At 47.4% G+C, this 16197-nt stretch overlaps 2 protein-coding genes across 2 annotated transcripts; one reads left to right on the top strand and one right to left on the bottom strand.

Annotated features, from left to right (window-relative positions):
* The first annotated feature begins 324 nt into the window (after positions 1-324).
* Positions 325-2019, top strand: LOC142913940 (uncharacterized). Its single transcript, XM_076061059.1, has one exon. It carries the CDS (start codon positions 344-346, stop codon positions 1331-1333), a length of 990 nt encoding a protein of 329 aa, XP_075917174.1. The 5' UTR covers positions 325-343; the 3' UTR covers positions 1334-2019.
* Positions 2020-7209: 5190 nt separating this feature from the next.
* Positions 7210-11336, bottom strand: LOC142913981 (uncharacterized). The gene is made up of 2 exons (XM_076061104.1): positions 11164-11336; positions 7210-8706 (listed from the first exon to the last, which is right to left on the bottom strand). Exon 2 carries the CDS (start codon positions 8653-8655, stop codon positions 7210-7212), a length of 1446 nt encoding a protein of 481 aa, XP_075917219.1. The 5' UTR covers positions 8656-8706; positions 11164-11336.
* Positions 11337-16197: the final 4861 nt, after the last annotated feature.

Below are 16197 nucleotides of genomic sequence, written 5' to 3'. Positions count from 1 at the left end.
ATATTCCTTTGTAGTCAGACAGCCGAAATTGTGTGCTCGGAGTTTTGGGTTAACATTCATTTTGAAGATACGAGGGCTTCCAGGCATATTCATGACATTTTCCCTCTCACTGTGTGCCATAACAGCCCGTGGAGAGAAACCCTTCAGGTGCACTCTGTGCGGGAAGGCGTTTGCACGTTCATCAAATCTGATGAATTTGGGAAACTTTTTCACTACATCATGAATATATTAATAAGTATAGACGTGTAAGTCACGTGTGCATTCCTCTGTACCTGACGTGTAGATGGTGTGGATATTATTTTTTTCTATCTGCAGCTGACGCTTCCTCTGCAGAATTGGTCTGATGGAGCAAAGGCACTCAGCGCAGCTCGGTACGACAAGTCAACAATGCGACCAGCGTGCATACAGCACGGACCGGACTGGAAATTTGACACGGCACCAGAGAACTCACACAGGAGAGAAACCCTTCAAATGTACTGTGTGTAACAAGGCATTTGCATGGCCATCAGTTCTTCAGACCCACCAGAGAACACACACGGGAGAGAAACCCTTCAGGTGCACTCTGTGCGGGAAGGCATTTGCACAGTCACCACATCTTAAAGTACACCAGAGAACACACACGGGAGAGAAACCCTTCAAGTGCATTGTGTGTGGGAAGACATTTTCAGATTCATCTGCTCTTGTAAAACACCAGAGAACACACACGGGAGAGAAACCCTTCAGGTGCAGTGTGTGTGGGATGGCGTTTACACAGTCATATAATCTCGTATTACACCAGAGAACACACACGGGAGAGAAACCCTTCCAGTGCAGTGTGTGTGGGAAGGCATTTTCACGGTCATCTCTTAAAAAACACCAGAGAACACACACGGGAGAGAAACCCTTCAAGTGCAGTGTGTGTGGGAAGACATTTTCAGATTCATGTAATCTTGTAATACACCAGAGAACACACACGGGAGAGAAACCCTTCAAGTGCACTCTGTGCGGGAAAGCGTTTGCACAGTCACCACATCTTAAAGTACACCAGAGAACACACACGGGAGAGAAACCCTTCAAGTGCACTCTGTGTGGGAAGGCGTTTTCACAGTCACCACATCTTAAAGTACACCAGAGAACACACACGGGAGAGAAACCCTTCAAGTGCAGTGTGTGTGGGAAGGCGTTTGCACAGTCATCTCCTCTTGTAACACACCAGAGAATACACACAGGAGAGAAACCCTTGAGGTCCACTCTGCGTGAAGGCATTTGCACATTCATGAAATCTTCAAGTACACCAGAGAACACAGAAGCATCAGAAGATCCACAAGGAGTGGAGTTTGAAATCAGCTTGTGAAAGTCAAAGTGCCGCAATGAGCCCATCCCTCAGAAACAAGAACCGGAAGAAAATCCCAGCTTGGACACTTTTAAAGGTATGGAGGTGAAATATGAAGAGGTGATGGTGAAGAGCGAAGACGTGATGGTGAAAAGGGAAGAGGTGATGGTGAAGAGGGAAGAAGTGAAGGTGAAATGTGAAGATGAAGATTCAACTCCAAAATCGGACCTTCACATCGATGGAGGCAACGTGAATTAGGAGGAGAATTCTGACTGTGAGGCAGAGCAAGGCAACTCCCAGCAGTTTGTGGAAGTGGAGGTGTGGGTGGACTTCCGAGACAATACAAAGTCAAGTGGAGACCCGGTAGATGTGTAAGCCAGAGACGATGTCGCTACAATAGATGGACCTTTGTCACAGGCCTTTAATGACTAGAATGTGAAGTTGAACACTCAGTTCTTAGGTTCAACCTGCAGAGTAAGAGCGGCCAGTCTTTGTGGACCTGTGGGTTGGGTCAATCTCTCACCAGGAGCGAGAGCCAATAAGCTCCCAAGCATTCACGATGTTCTCATGATAATTGCTTTTACGCTTTGCTCGCTTAATCGCCTCGGCAATTCGGAGTTTTGTGTCGTATCTCGTCTGAGACGCTCGAAGAGCATCCCCAAGTAGCAGCTGCCCCTGTGTGGCACAAGGTGGTGGCCCTGCACCAGCTTGCATGTGGACAAGAGCCTGTCAGTAGGGGGCGATGATTGATGCGTCATCTCGGTTGTGTAGTTTGTAGGCAATCTTGATTCGAAGCTTTTGTGACTGCAGGAATCCACACTGTCTAGTTATTTTGGTAAAGTCATCACGTGGGTAGAAACATAACAGACCACGGCGTTTAGATCACAACACAAGCAATCGTCATCAGGTGGGACAACCACAGCAAGAAGAAGACGCTGAAGTAGGCGCCTACTCCAGCAGTTTTGTCTTCTTGCTGCTGTGCTTGTCCCACCTGATGACGATTGTTTGTGTTGCGATCTAAACTCCGTGATCTATTATTTGTAGCTAATGTTTAGAATTTGCTACATTTTGACCCAGACGCCAGCATGCAATGGCCTACTCGTTTTGAATGACACTACAATAGTACGTTGTACATACACTGTTAAGCAGGCGGTGCGTATTTTAAAAATAGCTTCTTGTTAATACGATGTAACCTGATGCAGTATATTTCACTGCAGTAATTCAATTTTGTTAATATGCCTGTCAATAATTCCGAATGAATACTTGTCTGTGCGTATTTTAAATGTTATTATTTTATAAGGTGATGTTGATATCGAAAACTGACACATAACCGGCATGCCATAAATAGGAAATTAACTCTGCTTATTCGAATCAATGTATTCATATATGTTGATAAACTGTTTTCAAGCAGATTGTGTCTCTAACGGCGACTACAGGGACCACGTGATTGTTTAAAAATGTATTTGATTATAACTATAATTGCCTACAATTCGTCATGTGTAGCTTATTTAGACTAATTTATTCACTACCCAAACTGTATTGACTTGAAAACATAGAGCTGATATTTGTAAGCAATGTCTTTTTTATTTTTACGTTTGGAAAAAAATATTTGCACAAATTGAACTTGTTCAGATACAAGGTGAATTCACAAGGCTTTGTAAAAAATCCAATATTTCAGAATTTTGCCTTAACGGAGAATATTTTTTTAAATGTTGGTAAAAATAAAGATTCAGAAATATATATTGTGCCGTGTCTACAATTTTATTGTAAAGTGGAATTGGTAAAAAAAAATGATGGTTCAATGAGCCACTCTGTCTACGGGAAAGCTACCCATATGGATGCTTAGCTGAAACCGGATTCCCACCACCATCCATCCCAGAAGAATTCCCTCATCAAGACTCTAAACCATAGAGCCCAATACATATCCGACCAGGAACACATAGCCAGTGAACTCAAGCACGTACACCAAGCTCTTAAGGCTAATGGTCACTCCGACTACAATCCGCAAAGCTATCACTCCAACCATGAAGGACCCTCTTGAGGAGCCTTTCAAAACCATCACTTTGCCCTACATTGCGGGGATCACAAAAAAGATCTCCAAAATCTTGAATAAACACAAGATCTAGGTCCGATTCAACACATTACATAAACTCCGTGATCTGGTTCCGTCTGTAAAAGATGTGATTCCGGACATACAGTACCCTGGTGTCTACAAACTAAGTTGCCTCTGTGGTAGTAGTTACATTGGAGAAACCAAACGCCATGTCTCGGAGCGCATTCGTGAACACAAAGCAGACCTGAAACACGGTAGGACCAACACCTCGGCCGTGGCAGATCATTGTTATAATTCAGTAGGCTCACATGACATTGACTTCTCCAAGACAGAGGTTGTTTGTAAGCCATCTGGCTACCATGAGAGATTCGTTCATGAGGCTATCCACATATACAGACAATTTCAACTGGGAAGATGATTCTGGCTTAGCAATCATTGGAAAGATTTGATAAACCATTTCGGGTCTTAATTGATTGTTCACGCTTATGGTGGCTTTCAGACAGCATCCATTATTTTCGTCTCCCCCCTCCTCTATTCCGAACTTAGATGGACTCGTCCATCTGAACAAACTGTCAAATCGCTCTCCGTGGTGCTAACGTTAAAAAAACCCACCAATTTTTTCAAAATTTCTTGCTGTGGTTTTCACACCTGATGACGATTACTCGTGTTGCAGTCGAAACGTCGTGATAATTTTATTGTTTTATATTTTTATTATTTTATTGTTTCCCTTCTACGTGGTGGTGACTTTACCGAAAGAACCAAGAACATTAATTCCTCGCAGTCACGAAAGCTTTAAATCTAAATTTATTATTACTTCGTTAACACCTTTCACTTTCGCACGCCGCTAATTTTTTGCGACAAGAGGTTTCATTACCATAGGTGACACGTGCAGTGGGTCCAAGACGAGGCGAGACGGTTCGCTAGAGGCAACACGTTTATTCAACAAGGGAACCACAGCACAGAGGGGTGACGACTCCTCACAGCCGATAACCTCAGGAGGCCATCCCTCCACACTACGGTGCCCTTACTCTGGTTCGAGCGCTAACCCTACACTGGTTATGTCTGAACTCGACCCTAGCCAGGGTCACTGGGCTCTTCGCTTCAGGGTCTTCAGGGTCTTCAGGGTAGCGCTCAGAGTCTTCTTCAGAGCTTCAGGTGGACGAGGACCACCAAACCCGTTCAGGGGTCCGGCTTTTATCCCTGTTCCAGGGTCTCTCCGCCCCTGGCCAAGCCTTCTGGAACTCTCTAGGGGGCCCAGGAACATCCCCCAGCCACGCCCCCCCCCCCCCCCCCCCCCCACGGTCTTGGGGTCTGGGGGCCCTGTTAGTCCCACCTGGTCTGTATACCACCCCGTTGACGCATGTCCGCTATTACAGGTCAGCTCCCGTGGTAATACGCATACAGCCCAACAATGGCACTACATCATCCCCCCCCCCCCCTTGTAGCATCCAGGCGTCTGCTACGTTCACAGGAAGCCCTAGACGCATGCACGAATATGCTCAAGGTGCCATGTCATACGTTCGAGCGTAGGGATGTCCCCGACTTATTTATTACCTTTACATGTAATCCAACTTGGCCTCAGATAAAACAAAAAAAGTAATAACTTTCATTCGGCCAGACACCCAGCCGTCGATACGACTTCACAGCCAGGGTGTTCAGATGAAAGCAAGTCAAACTCATCGAGAGCATTCACTGAGAGTCGTGTTTTTTGGAGAAACAAGATGCTGGATGTACTCAACTGAGTGGCAGAAACGAGGACTTACACATCATAGGGGTTTCCCCATTTTTTCTGGCAACAAAACTGAAACCTTTTGGCGTCCTCTGCTCGAGCACCAATTGGGTCGAGGCTCTCAAGAAAGCCGTCCCTTGGTGTGGACCAATCGGTTTCAAGGACAATGCCACATATTATCATAGTGCGTGTGTTTTGTTTGCATTTTGACTGCAGGTATTGTGGTTAATGCAGTAACATGAATCCTTGTAAAAAGGTTTCAGTTTTGTTGCCAGAAAAAAGGGGAAAAACCCCTATTATTATATTTTGGTACCGCCAAAGGTGGTCTAATGATGTAGATGACTTCCCCACGCTCATATTTTAATCTGGCTGAAAGAATAAAATCATCCAATCCAAATCGATGTTATATCTGCCGAGTTTCCAAATCCAGAGGAAGACCCAAAATCTGTTTGCAGTAGTGACCGCAAATATGATTCATGGACCATGCGGAAACCTTAATGTCAATGCAGCAGCATGTATGAAGGACATAGAGAGCAGCAAGAAATATCCGAGACAATTTATTAAAGACACACAAACTGGAGATGATGGATATCCTCGCTATAGAAGGTGAGCTCCAGCAGACGGTGGATACACAGCAAGACTGAAGATTAGAGGCAACACGGAAATCGAAATGGACAACAGGTGGGTTGTTCCGTATTCTCCGCTTCTTTCTAAAATGTTTCAGGCGTAGATGTGTTGACCACGCTCCACCTCCTCCAGTCAGTGTGTGTATCATGGTGTGTGTGTCAGTGTGTGTGTCAGTGTGTGTAGGTGCTCGCTAACAGCACTTGCCCCTACAGTCTGTTAAGGCTATACGGGGGATCTTTGTTTTTTGCTGTGTCAGTGTGTGTGTGTCAGTGTGTGTCTGAGTGTGTGTGTGTTAGTGTGTGTGTCAGTGTGTGTGTGTCAGTGTGTCAGTGTGTGTCTGAGTGACTGATTGTCTGAGTGAGTGACTGAGTGACTGTCTGAGTGAGTGACTGAGTGTCTGAGTACGTGTCTGAGTGACTGAGTGTCTGAGTGAGTGACTGAGTGACTGAGTGAGTGACTGAGTGTCTGAGTACGTGTCTGAGTGACTGAGTGTCTGAGTGAGTGTCTGAGTGAGTGACTGTCTGAGTGTCTGAGTAAGTGTCTGAGTGAGTGACTGAGTGAGTGACTGAGTGTCTGAGTGAGTGACTGAGTGAGTGACTGAGTGAGTGTCTAAGTAAGTGTCTGAGTGAGTGAGTGACTGATTGAGTGTCTGAGTGAGTGTCTGAGTGAGTGACTGAGTGAGTGACTGAGTGAGTGACTGAGTGTCTGAGTGAGTGACTGAATGTCTGAGTGAGTGACTGAGTGTCAGAGTACGTGTCTGAGTGACTGAGTGTCTGAGTGAGTGTCTGAGTGACTGAGCGAGTGACTGTCTGAGTAAGTGTCTGAGTGAGTGACTGAGTGAGTAACTGAGTGTCTGAGTGAGTGTCTGAGTGAGTGACTAAGTGAGTGACTGAGTGTCTGAGTGAGTGACTGAGTGAGTGACTGAGTGAGTGACTGAGTGAGTGACTGAGTGTCTGAGTGAGTGACTGAGTGAGTGACTGTCTGAGTGAGTGTCTAAGTAAGTGTCTGAGTGAGTGACTGAGTGAGTGACTGAGTAAGTGTATGAGTGAGTGAGTGACTGAGTGAGTGACTGAGTGTTCGAGTGAGCGAGTGAGTGACTGAGTGAGTGTCTAAGTGAGTGACTGAGTGAGCGAGTGAGTGTCTGAGTGAGTGACTGAGTGAGTGACTGAGTGTCTGAGTGAGTGTCTGAGTGAGTGACTGAGTGAGTGACTGAGTGAGTGTCTGAGTGAGTGACTGAGTGAGTGAGTGACTGAGTGAGCCACTCCCAACACCCTCACCCGCTGCCCGGTAGTCTCCTCACCCTCCTCCTCTCCACCCTACACCTCACCACCCAGCCCCTCCTCACCACCCTACACCTCACCACCCAGCCCCTCCTCACAACCCTACACCTCACCACTCAGCCCCTCCTCACCACCCTACATCTCACCACCCAGCCCCTCCTCACCACCCTATACCTCACCACCCAGCCCCTCCTCACCACCCTACACCTCATCTCCTCCTCCTCACCCTGCATCTCCCCTCCAGCTGGGGTATCTCAGCCATGATGTCATCTATCTGCTTGAGAATCCGGCACTCCTCCACCCTCTTGAGACTCGCCACCCTCTCCTCCTTCTCCTCCTCCTTCTCCTCCACCTCGTCGCCCGACTTATAGTCGCCATCATCGACTGCACTGCGTGATCTCCATAGTCCCCTCCTCCTCCTCCTCGTCCTCTTCTTCTTCTTCTTCCTCCTCCTCCTCGTCTTCCTCTCCTCCTCGTTCTCCTCCTCCTCGTTGTCCGCCACCTCCCCATCGTCTCGTGCTCTGTCGACGCTCGGCTGCAGGCGGCTGGCGCGAAACTTCAGCAGCAGCCTGCGGACGCCCCCCGTAGACTCCACCACCTCCTCCTCCTCGCCCCTCCGCTCCTTCACCTCGTCACCCTCCACCACCACCTCGTCCTCCGGCGATGAAGACGACGACGACAACGACGATGCGTCCGAGAACGACCAACAGCTGGAGGACGATGACGACGCTCTCTGCTGCCGGTATTGTTGCTGAATTTGTCTCCGTCGCTGCCGCTGCTTCTCCAGGGCGCGACCCCGGCGCCTCTCGGTGGGCGGCGGCGGCTCAGCCAGCGGCCGCGGCATCAGCGAGCAGAAGTGGAACGTCGCCCCACGTGGGGCCGAGCGCCGCTTGCCCGCGACCGCCGCCGCCGGCAGCGGCGGCGGAGGAGGAGGCGGAGGAGCGCGGCAGGTAGAGGAGCCCGGGCAGGGATCGGGATTCGGTCCCACCGGGCAATCCGCCGCCGCCTCCCGCCGCTTGCTTAGCGGCGACCGCCCGGCCAAAACCTCCTCCTCTTCCTCCTCCGCCTTCATCGCCGCCTCGGCCTCCTCTTCCCCTCCTCCTCCTCCTCTCGCTCCGCCTCCTCCGCCCCTCCTGCTGCTCCCCCTCCTGCCCATGCCCTGCCACCAAAAGTCGAAGTGTCTCTTCCGCGCCGCACGCGGTCCAACCGCGGCCTCCCTGCGTCTCTCCGCCTCCTCCTCCTCCGCCTCCTCCTTGCCCGCCGCCTCGTCGGCACCGAGCGCCGGCCCCGACTCTCCGCCGCCGTCTCCGCGCTCCGGGGCGACCCTCGGGCTGATTCCCGGCGTCGGCCGGGCGCCGCTGCTGACGCCGCCGCGGGAGCTCTCCTGGGGGGGCGCCGCCGCCGCCGGAGTCTCCCGGCGGCGGCGCCCCCCCTCGAGAGCCCGGAACGTCACGGGGCGACGAAGACGACGGTCGTGGCGGGGAGGCCCCGGCGCGGGCCCCGGCCCCCCGGCGTCGTCGCCGAGCGGGCGAGCGACCTTGGAGGGCGCCGCGTGGGACTCGGCTCCTCCTCCTCCGGCGTCGTCCGTGGAGCGCTTGGGCACCCGGATGGGCCGGGAGGAGCGAGCCCTCGCGGAGGGGGCGGCCGTGGCCATGGCCGGGGTCGGGGCCGGGGCCCGGGCTGGGGGAGGCCGTCTGGGAGGCCGCTGGTGAGGGGGGAGGGCCGGAGGAGAGGGAGGAGACGCGGGATCAGATTCCAGCATTCAGCGCGCAAACATCCCGGTAGCGGTGGTGTTATTAGTAGTAGCGGTGGTGGTCAGTGATTGTAGTGATGTTGGTAATGGTGGTGGTAGTGATGGTAGTGTACGGTAGTAGTGGTGGTGGTGGTATTGGTGGTGGTAGTGATGGTAGTGTATGGTAGTAGTGGTGGTGGTGGTATTGGTGGTGGTAGTGATGGTAGTGTATGGTAGTAGTGGTGGTGGTGCTGGTAATGGTGGAAGTGGCGGTAGAAGTGGTGGTGGTGATGGTGCTAGTGGTGGTGGTAGTAGTGGTGGTGTAATGGTGGTGGTAGCGTTGCTGGTAGTAGTGGTGGTAATGGTGGTGGTAGTGATGGTAGTGTATGGTAGTAGTGGTGGTAATGGTGGAAGTGGTGGTGGTGATGGTGCTAGTGGTGGTGGTAGTAGTGGTGGTGTAATGGTGGTGGTAGTGACACCCGAGATTGTATACAGGTTAAGGGGGGGGGGAGAGACAAGAAGGGCCGTGGGGGGGGGCTAAGTTAAGCCGCCTTCTGTTATGCTGCAGGGGGTTGGGGGGGGACGGAGAGATGGCCGTGTGCAGGTTGAAGAGCGTTACACACATGAACCAGAGGCAAGAGGCAGTAGTTAAGCTGACAAACTGGTTGCCTTGCAGAGCATACTGCTGTAAACTATAAGGCTGCTAAAGTTTAACTTGGGTTTAACTTTATTTTTTTTACCTCCGCGACTTTACCGAAAAAAATCCAAAGAGTATGAATCCTTGCACATCACGAAAGCTTCAAATCTAGCGCCTGACATCGTGTTAGTTTGGCACCGATGTTCGTGCTGATTTTTTAAACTAGATCAATAAAACAACATTGATTACATAATAAAGTATAAAAGCTTTCGTGACTACATAAAATTACTCATTGGTTTTTTCGGTAAAGTCACGTATGTAGACATTTTATTGTAGAAATACAATAAAATTATATTAAAAAACCAATGAGTAACATTGATTACAGCCCCAGCTCAGTTTTTTTTTCCCCATCAATGAAACAGCCCCTGGAGTGAGAGCACCTTCCAGGGTATAAACCAACACTGCCGCACATCTGTCCAAGAGCTGTGTAAAAAAACAATTGAGTTGAAAACAATGTCAAGCCGACAGGGAAAGGGGCTCCTGGCAACTGTGACCACCAGCCAGGTCGATGTGTTGGTAATGAGAATGTGCAATTGGTTTTATCCTTGGAAACACGGACTATGAATAAAACGAGATATTCTTAGTTCTTTCGGTAAAGTCACGTTGAAGGGAAACAATAAAATAATAAAATATATATAAAACAATAAAAATTCTCACGACGTTTCGACCATAACACAAACGGTCGTCATCAGGTCGAAACGTCGTAATAATTTTTATTGTTTTATATACATTTTATTATTTTATTGTTCCCCTTCAACGTGGTGACTTTACCGAAAGAGCGAAGAATATGAATTACTGCAGTCACGAAAGCTTCACATCAAAATTCAAAACGAGATACTCGCAGAGTTTACGCTTCTGAATGTGCACTTGTTCAAGCGATTCACTCGGTCTAAGAGGCAGACGCACGGTAAATTATTGGGCGGCACTTTGTAAGCTCCTAAGGTAGACAAAGCGAGCTTGAACACGACGCGCTCGAGTGAAGTCTTTGAGCGACGCATAGTTCATAGTTCATTTATTTGGTATAGCCCTGTGAGCCATTCGGCTCTTGAATCGGGTGCAACCGCAACAAACAAAAAACATGAACAAGAAAACATCTTAAAGTGACTTTGTGTTGACTGCGCAAACAGAAAATACAGGAAAAAAATATCAAAATATTCCTGAAATAGCACCGTACACCAACGCTGTGTGCAAAAATCCCAGTGGGATGCAAGTCAAATAACAACAACGACCACAAGACAACTAAGATTAAAGCCATCAGTCTAACTCCGTACTACAATAAACAAAAACATGGCCAAAACAATTTTTTTTCGAAATCACCAAAATAAAAGCCATAAATCCAATGTAACAGTGATCATAGGGACTGTGACCGAATTTTTAACAATAAACTACATAAATTATAACACCAAAATCTAGAGCCATAATTTAGGCCACTGAATAGCAGTGGCAGCTAGGGTTGTACAACTCCTCTAGAGCACATTGACACGCGTGCATTGCAAATAATTCAAGTTTAAAACACGCAGCAAAGATTCGTTACAAAAGCCTAGCGGCAGCCTTCAGGCATCCTTTGGAAGCTTGCTAACCCACAACATAACCTAGAGACCATCTTCCAGGTCTCTATGGAGACCATCGCATGACAGCGGCATCTGTAGCCGGCCAAAGTGCCGCCTCGGCCGGCTGGGCAATCTATCCGAGACCGGTGACACTCCCGGAATAGGCCTCAACACGGCACTCACCAGCGCAACGCTGCGTAGGTGTCTGGGGAGGGGGTCTTGAGCTATATTCTCCTTCGTGGTGAGGTTACAAACAAAACAATGTCCTCGTGTGGTCGTGGTGTAGGAGGAGATTCGACGTTCCGTGCCTCGAATCACGGGCAGGCGACTCGGCTGGGCTGTTATCACGTGAGGCCTTAGCAGGGCGTTTTTATAAACCGTAGTGCGGATAGGCGAACACGCAGTGCGAGCGAGGCTCAGATTCTGTAGAATTGATAAACACTGCCCACAGACTCAGCACTGCCCATAGACTCAACACTGCCCATAGACTCAGCACTGCCAATAGACTCAACACTGCCCATAGACTCAACACTGCCCATAGACTCAACACTGCACCATAGACTCAACACTGCACCATAATAGACTCAGCACTGCCCATAGACTCAACACTGCCTGTAGACTCAACACTGCCCACAGACTCAACACTGCCCGTAGACTCAACATTGCCCATATACTCAACACTGCACCATAGACTCAACACTGCCCGTAGACTCAACACTGCCCATAGACTCAACACTGCCCATAGACTCAACACTGCCCATAGACTCAACACTGCCCCATAGACTCACCACTGTGATCTCTACATTGGGTCAAACTTAACATCTCTTAATGTTTGACGGCTTGTGCACCAGATCTTATTTATTCACGATATACTTACAAAAAATTCCGCAGACTACCTACTGGATCTCCTCTCTGTTTCAAATAACAAATTTGACCTCAGGTCTTCGCTCATTTACCAGCTTCACATTCCCTATTGCCGTACAAAAACTGGAGGAAGGGCCTTTGCTATTCATGACCCCAGGGTCTGGAATGCTATTGCCAATAAACTGCAACTTGAATCAGTACCTATGAGATCTTCACTCAAAACTGCTCTAGAGGAGTTGTACACCCCTAGCGGCCACTGCTATTCAGTGGCCTAAAATATGGCTCTAGATTTTGGTGTTATAATTTATTTATGTAGTTTATTGTAAAAAAAATTCGGTCACACTCCCTATGATCACTGTTACATTGCATTTATGGCTTTTATTTTGGTGATTTCGAAAAGTTTTTTTGGTTTAGGCCATGTTAATGTTTATTGTAGTACGGAGTTAGACTGATGGCCTTAATCTTAGTTATCTACATAATGACACCTTGCCGATATTAACTATGTTAACCTATTTGTATTTTTTATTTTTAAATTATATCTTAAAGCTATTTTATATTCGATATTTATTAAATTTTATATACTTCAGCCCCTTGGTGTTAGACTTTTAACCCTTATTATTATAGTAAGACTTGTTTAAAACTTATTTAAGATTTTAGATTCCTATATGTTGAATGTATGCACCATCCTGCCAAAGTAAATTCCGTGTCGGTGTGAACTTTCATGGCGCATAAAACCCTTTCTGATTCTGATTCTATTGTGGTTGTTGTTGTTATTTGACTTGCATCCCACTGGGATTTTTGCACACAGAGTTGGTGTACGGTGCTATTTCAGGAATATTTTGATATTTTTTTCCTGTATTTTCTGTTTGCACAGTCACATAATCATTTTAAGATGTTTTCTTGTTCATGTTTTTTGTTTGTTGCGGTTGCACCCGATTCAAGAGCCGAATGGCTCACAGGGCTATACCAAATAAATGAACAAATGAACTAAAATGAACTAATATCGAAATGAACATTAACATAATTTATTCAAACTCTAATTTATTTATTTACGGAGAAGCTCATTGTGGGAGGAGCGTGTCCCGTTCCCCGGAAGTGACGTCATGTCACCTGCTGCCGCGTGACGTCACGAGGTAACAGGAAGCTATTGCTTCCTGCACTGAAATCCGAGGTGAGAAATTCTCATTGCGATTGTGGTTGTTGTGGTGGTGGTGGTTGTTGTTGTTTACCAAGGTAGAGCCTCGCTCTCTCTCGTAGGGATGTCAGTTGAGTAGCAGCGAGCATGGGAATCGATGTCCAGGTTGGAACTTTACAACGCGGGGCCTAGCCACGCGGGGCCTTGCCTCCTGCCCTCGCCTGATTGCGTTTACTTTAATTATCTCTCTTAAGTTTAATTTGTCTTCACCCGGCTCGCCACTTTGTAACTTTGTTTTATTGTAAATATTCATGCAGTTTTTATTTTTTTCACCAGGCCAAGCCCGCTTGAGCTGCTATACCGCTCTTGTTATCAGAAGCGACCTGCCCACAACAACACAAGGTGAGGCTTTGTCAACGTGTGTGAATGTTTTGACTTAAAACTTTGGTGACTGCAGGAATTAATATTGTTGGTTCTTTCGGTAAAGTCACGTAGATAGAAAATGAAATATAACAATAAAATAAATGAATAATTCCAAATAAAGAAAAGCAACTCACGTCGTTTTGATCGCAAAACAAGTAGTCTTTATTTAATGTAATTGTATTATCTGTTATTGTTATTTTCTATCTACGTAACTTTACCGAAAGAAACAAGAATACGTGTGTCAATGTCTATCGGTCAAAGACGCTAAACGGAGTGACGCGCAAACTCCAAATATACAGCAGGCGTCAGGGTCGGGATCGAACCCACGACTTCCTGTATACCAGGTGAGGTAGTTAACATCTCACCACGGAGAGAGACACGCAAACTCCAGTTAGCCTCGGCTGTGTTCGCTTATCCTCAATTAATTACTTGGTGGAGTTAGGAAGCATTCATGCCAAGCAGATGAAGGTGGCCAGGCATGATTCTAGACACGCCACCGCCTGATTACCCAGTGACAGTGTACAGTTTGTGTTTGCAGTAACGTCTATTAACTCTGTTGAACACGGAGGTTATAGCGTAACAATAGTTTATTTTTGTTTTCCTCTGGAACTCTTTGTAAGAAAGGAAACAGGAAGTTAACACAGCACACACATTCAGCTGAAGTCGGAACTGTTCATCCCAGCATTTAAGGACATCTGAGCCTGGATTCACACCTCTAAGTTGCGATTGAACGTTAATTTATGCATTTCTGCATAACACAAATAGTATTATTTTAAACACCCTTTGCTATGTCAGCTGAATTTAGCTCTCATAAATATTCCTTTTGAAGCCAGACAGCTGAAATTGTGTGCTCGGAGTTTTGGGTGAACATTCATTTTGAAGATACGAGGGCTTCCAGACATGTTTATAACCATTTGCCCTCTCATTGTGTGCCATTACAGCCCGTGTGATGAAGTTGGGACACTTTTCCACTATATCATGAATATATGACTAAGTATAGACGTGTAAGTCACGTGTTACTGTGTATATATGCTTTCCTCTGTGCATCGATACTGACGTGTAGATGGTGTGGATATTCTTTTTTTTTATGTCTGCAGCTGACGCTTCCTCTGCAGAATTGGTCTGATGGAGCAAAGCCACTCAGCGCAGCTCGGTACGACAAGTCAACAATGCGACCAGCGTGCATACAGCACGGACCGGACTGGAAATCTGACACGGCACGAGAGAAGTCACACAGGAGAGAAACCCTTCAAATGTACTGTGTGTAACAAGGCATTTGCATGGCCATCAGTTTTTCAGAACCACCAGAGAACACACACGGGAGAGAAACCCTTCAGGTGCACGATGTGCGGGATGGCGTTTACACAGTCATGTAATCTTGTAACACACCAGAGAACACACACGGGAGAGAAACCCTTCAAGTGCAGTGTGTGTGGGAAGGCATTTTCATGGTCATCTGCTCTTAAAAAACACCAGAGAACACACACAGGAGAGAAACCCTTCAAGTGTACTCTGTGCGGCAAGGCGTTTTCAAATTCATGTCATCTTGTAACACACCAGAGAACACACACGGGAAAGAAACCCTTCAAGTGCAGTGTGTGCGTGAAGGCATTTGCACATTCATCTGCGCTTGTAAAACACCAGAGAACACACACGGGAGAGAAACCCTTCAGGTGCACAATGTGCGGGATGGCGTTTACACAGTCATATAATCTCGTAATACACCAGAGAACACACGGGAGAGAAACCCTTCAAGTGCAGTGTGTGTGGGAAGGCATTTTCATGGTCATCTGCTCTTAAAAAACACCAGAGAACACACACAGGAGAGAAACCCTTCAAGTGTACTCTGTGCGGCAAGGCGTTTTCAAATTCATGTCATCTTGTAACACACCAGAGAACACACACGGGAAAGAAACCCTTCAAGTGCAGTGTGTGCGTGAAGGCATTTGCACATTCATCTGCGCTTGTAAAACACCAGAGAACACACACGGGAGAGAAACCCTTCAGGTGCACAATGTGCGGGATGGCGTTTACACAGTCATATAATCTCGTAATACACCAGAGAACACACACGGGAGAGAAACCCTTCAAGTGCAGTGTTTGTGGGAAGGCGTTTTCATGGTCATCTACTCTTAAAACACACCAGAGAACACACACGGGAGAGAAACCTTTCAGGTGCACTCTGTGCGGGAAGGCGTTTGCACGTTCATCAAATCTTGAAGTACACCAGAGAACACACACAGGAGAGAAACCCTTCAAGTGCAGTGTGTGCGGGAAGGCATTTGCACGTTCATCAACTCTTCAAGTACACCAGAGAACACAGCATCAGAAGATCCACAAGGAGTGTAGTCTGAAATCAGATTGTGAAAGTCAAAGTGCCACAATAAGCCCATCCCTCATGAAACATGAACCGGAAGAAAATCCCAGCTTGGACACTTTTAAAGGTATCGAGGTGAAATATAAAGAGGTGATGGTGAAATGTGAAGAGGTGATGGTGAAATGTGAAGAAGTGATGAGCGAAGAAGTGATGGTAAAATGTGAAGATGAAGGTTCAACTCCAAAATGGGACCTTCACATTGTAAAGCAGGAGGAGAATTCTGACTGAGGCAGAGCGAGGCAACTCCCAGCAGTTTGTGGAAGTGGAGGTGTGGGTGGACTTGCTCCTAGACAATACAAAGTCAAGTGGAGACTCGGCAGATGTGTAAGCTTGATATGATGTTGCTCCAATAGATGCACCTTTGTCACAGGCCTTTAATGACAGGAATGTGAAGTTGAACACTTTGTGGGCCCGTGTG

This window comes from Petromyzon marinus, unplaced genomic scaffold (genome assembly GCF_048934315.1).
Source record: "Petromyzon marinus isolate PM22_M1 ecotype Great Lakes invasive population unplaced genomic scaffold, UKy_Petmar_22M1.pri1.0 PM_G_Scaffold_27, whole genome shotgun sequence".
NCBI lineage: Eukaryota > Metazoa > Chordata > Hyperoartia > Petromyzontiformes > Petromyzontidae > Petromyzon > Petromyzon marinus.
Note: the sequence above shows the minus strand (reverse complement) of the source record. Positions and strands in the feature narration are given on the sequence as shown.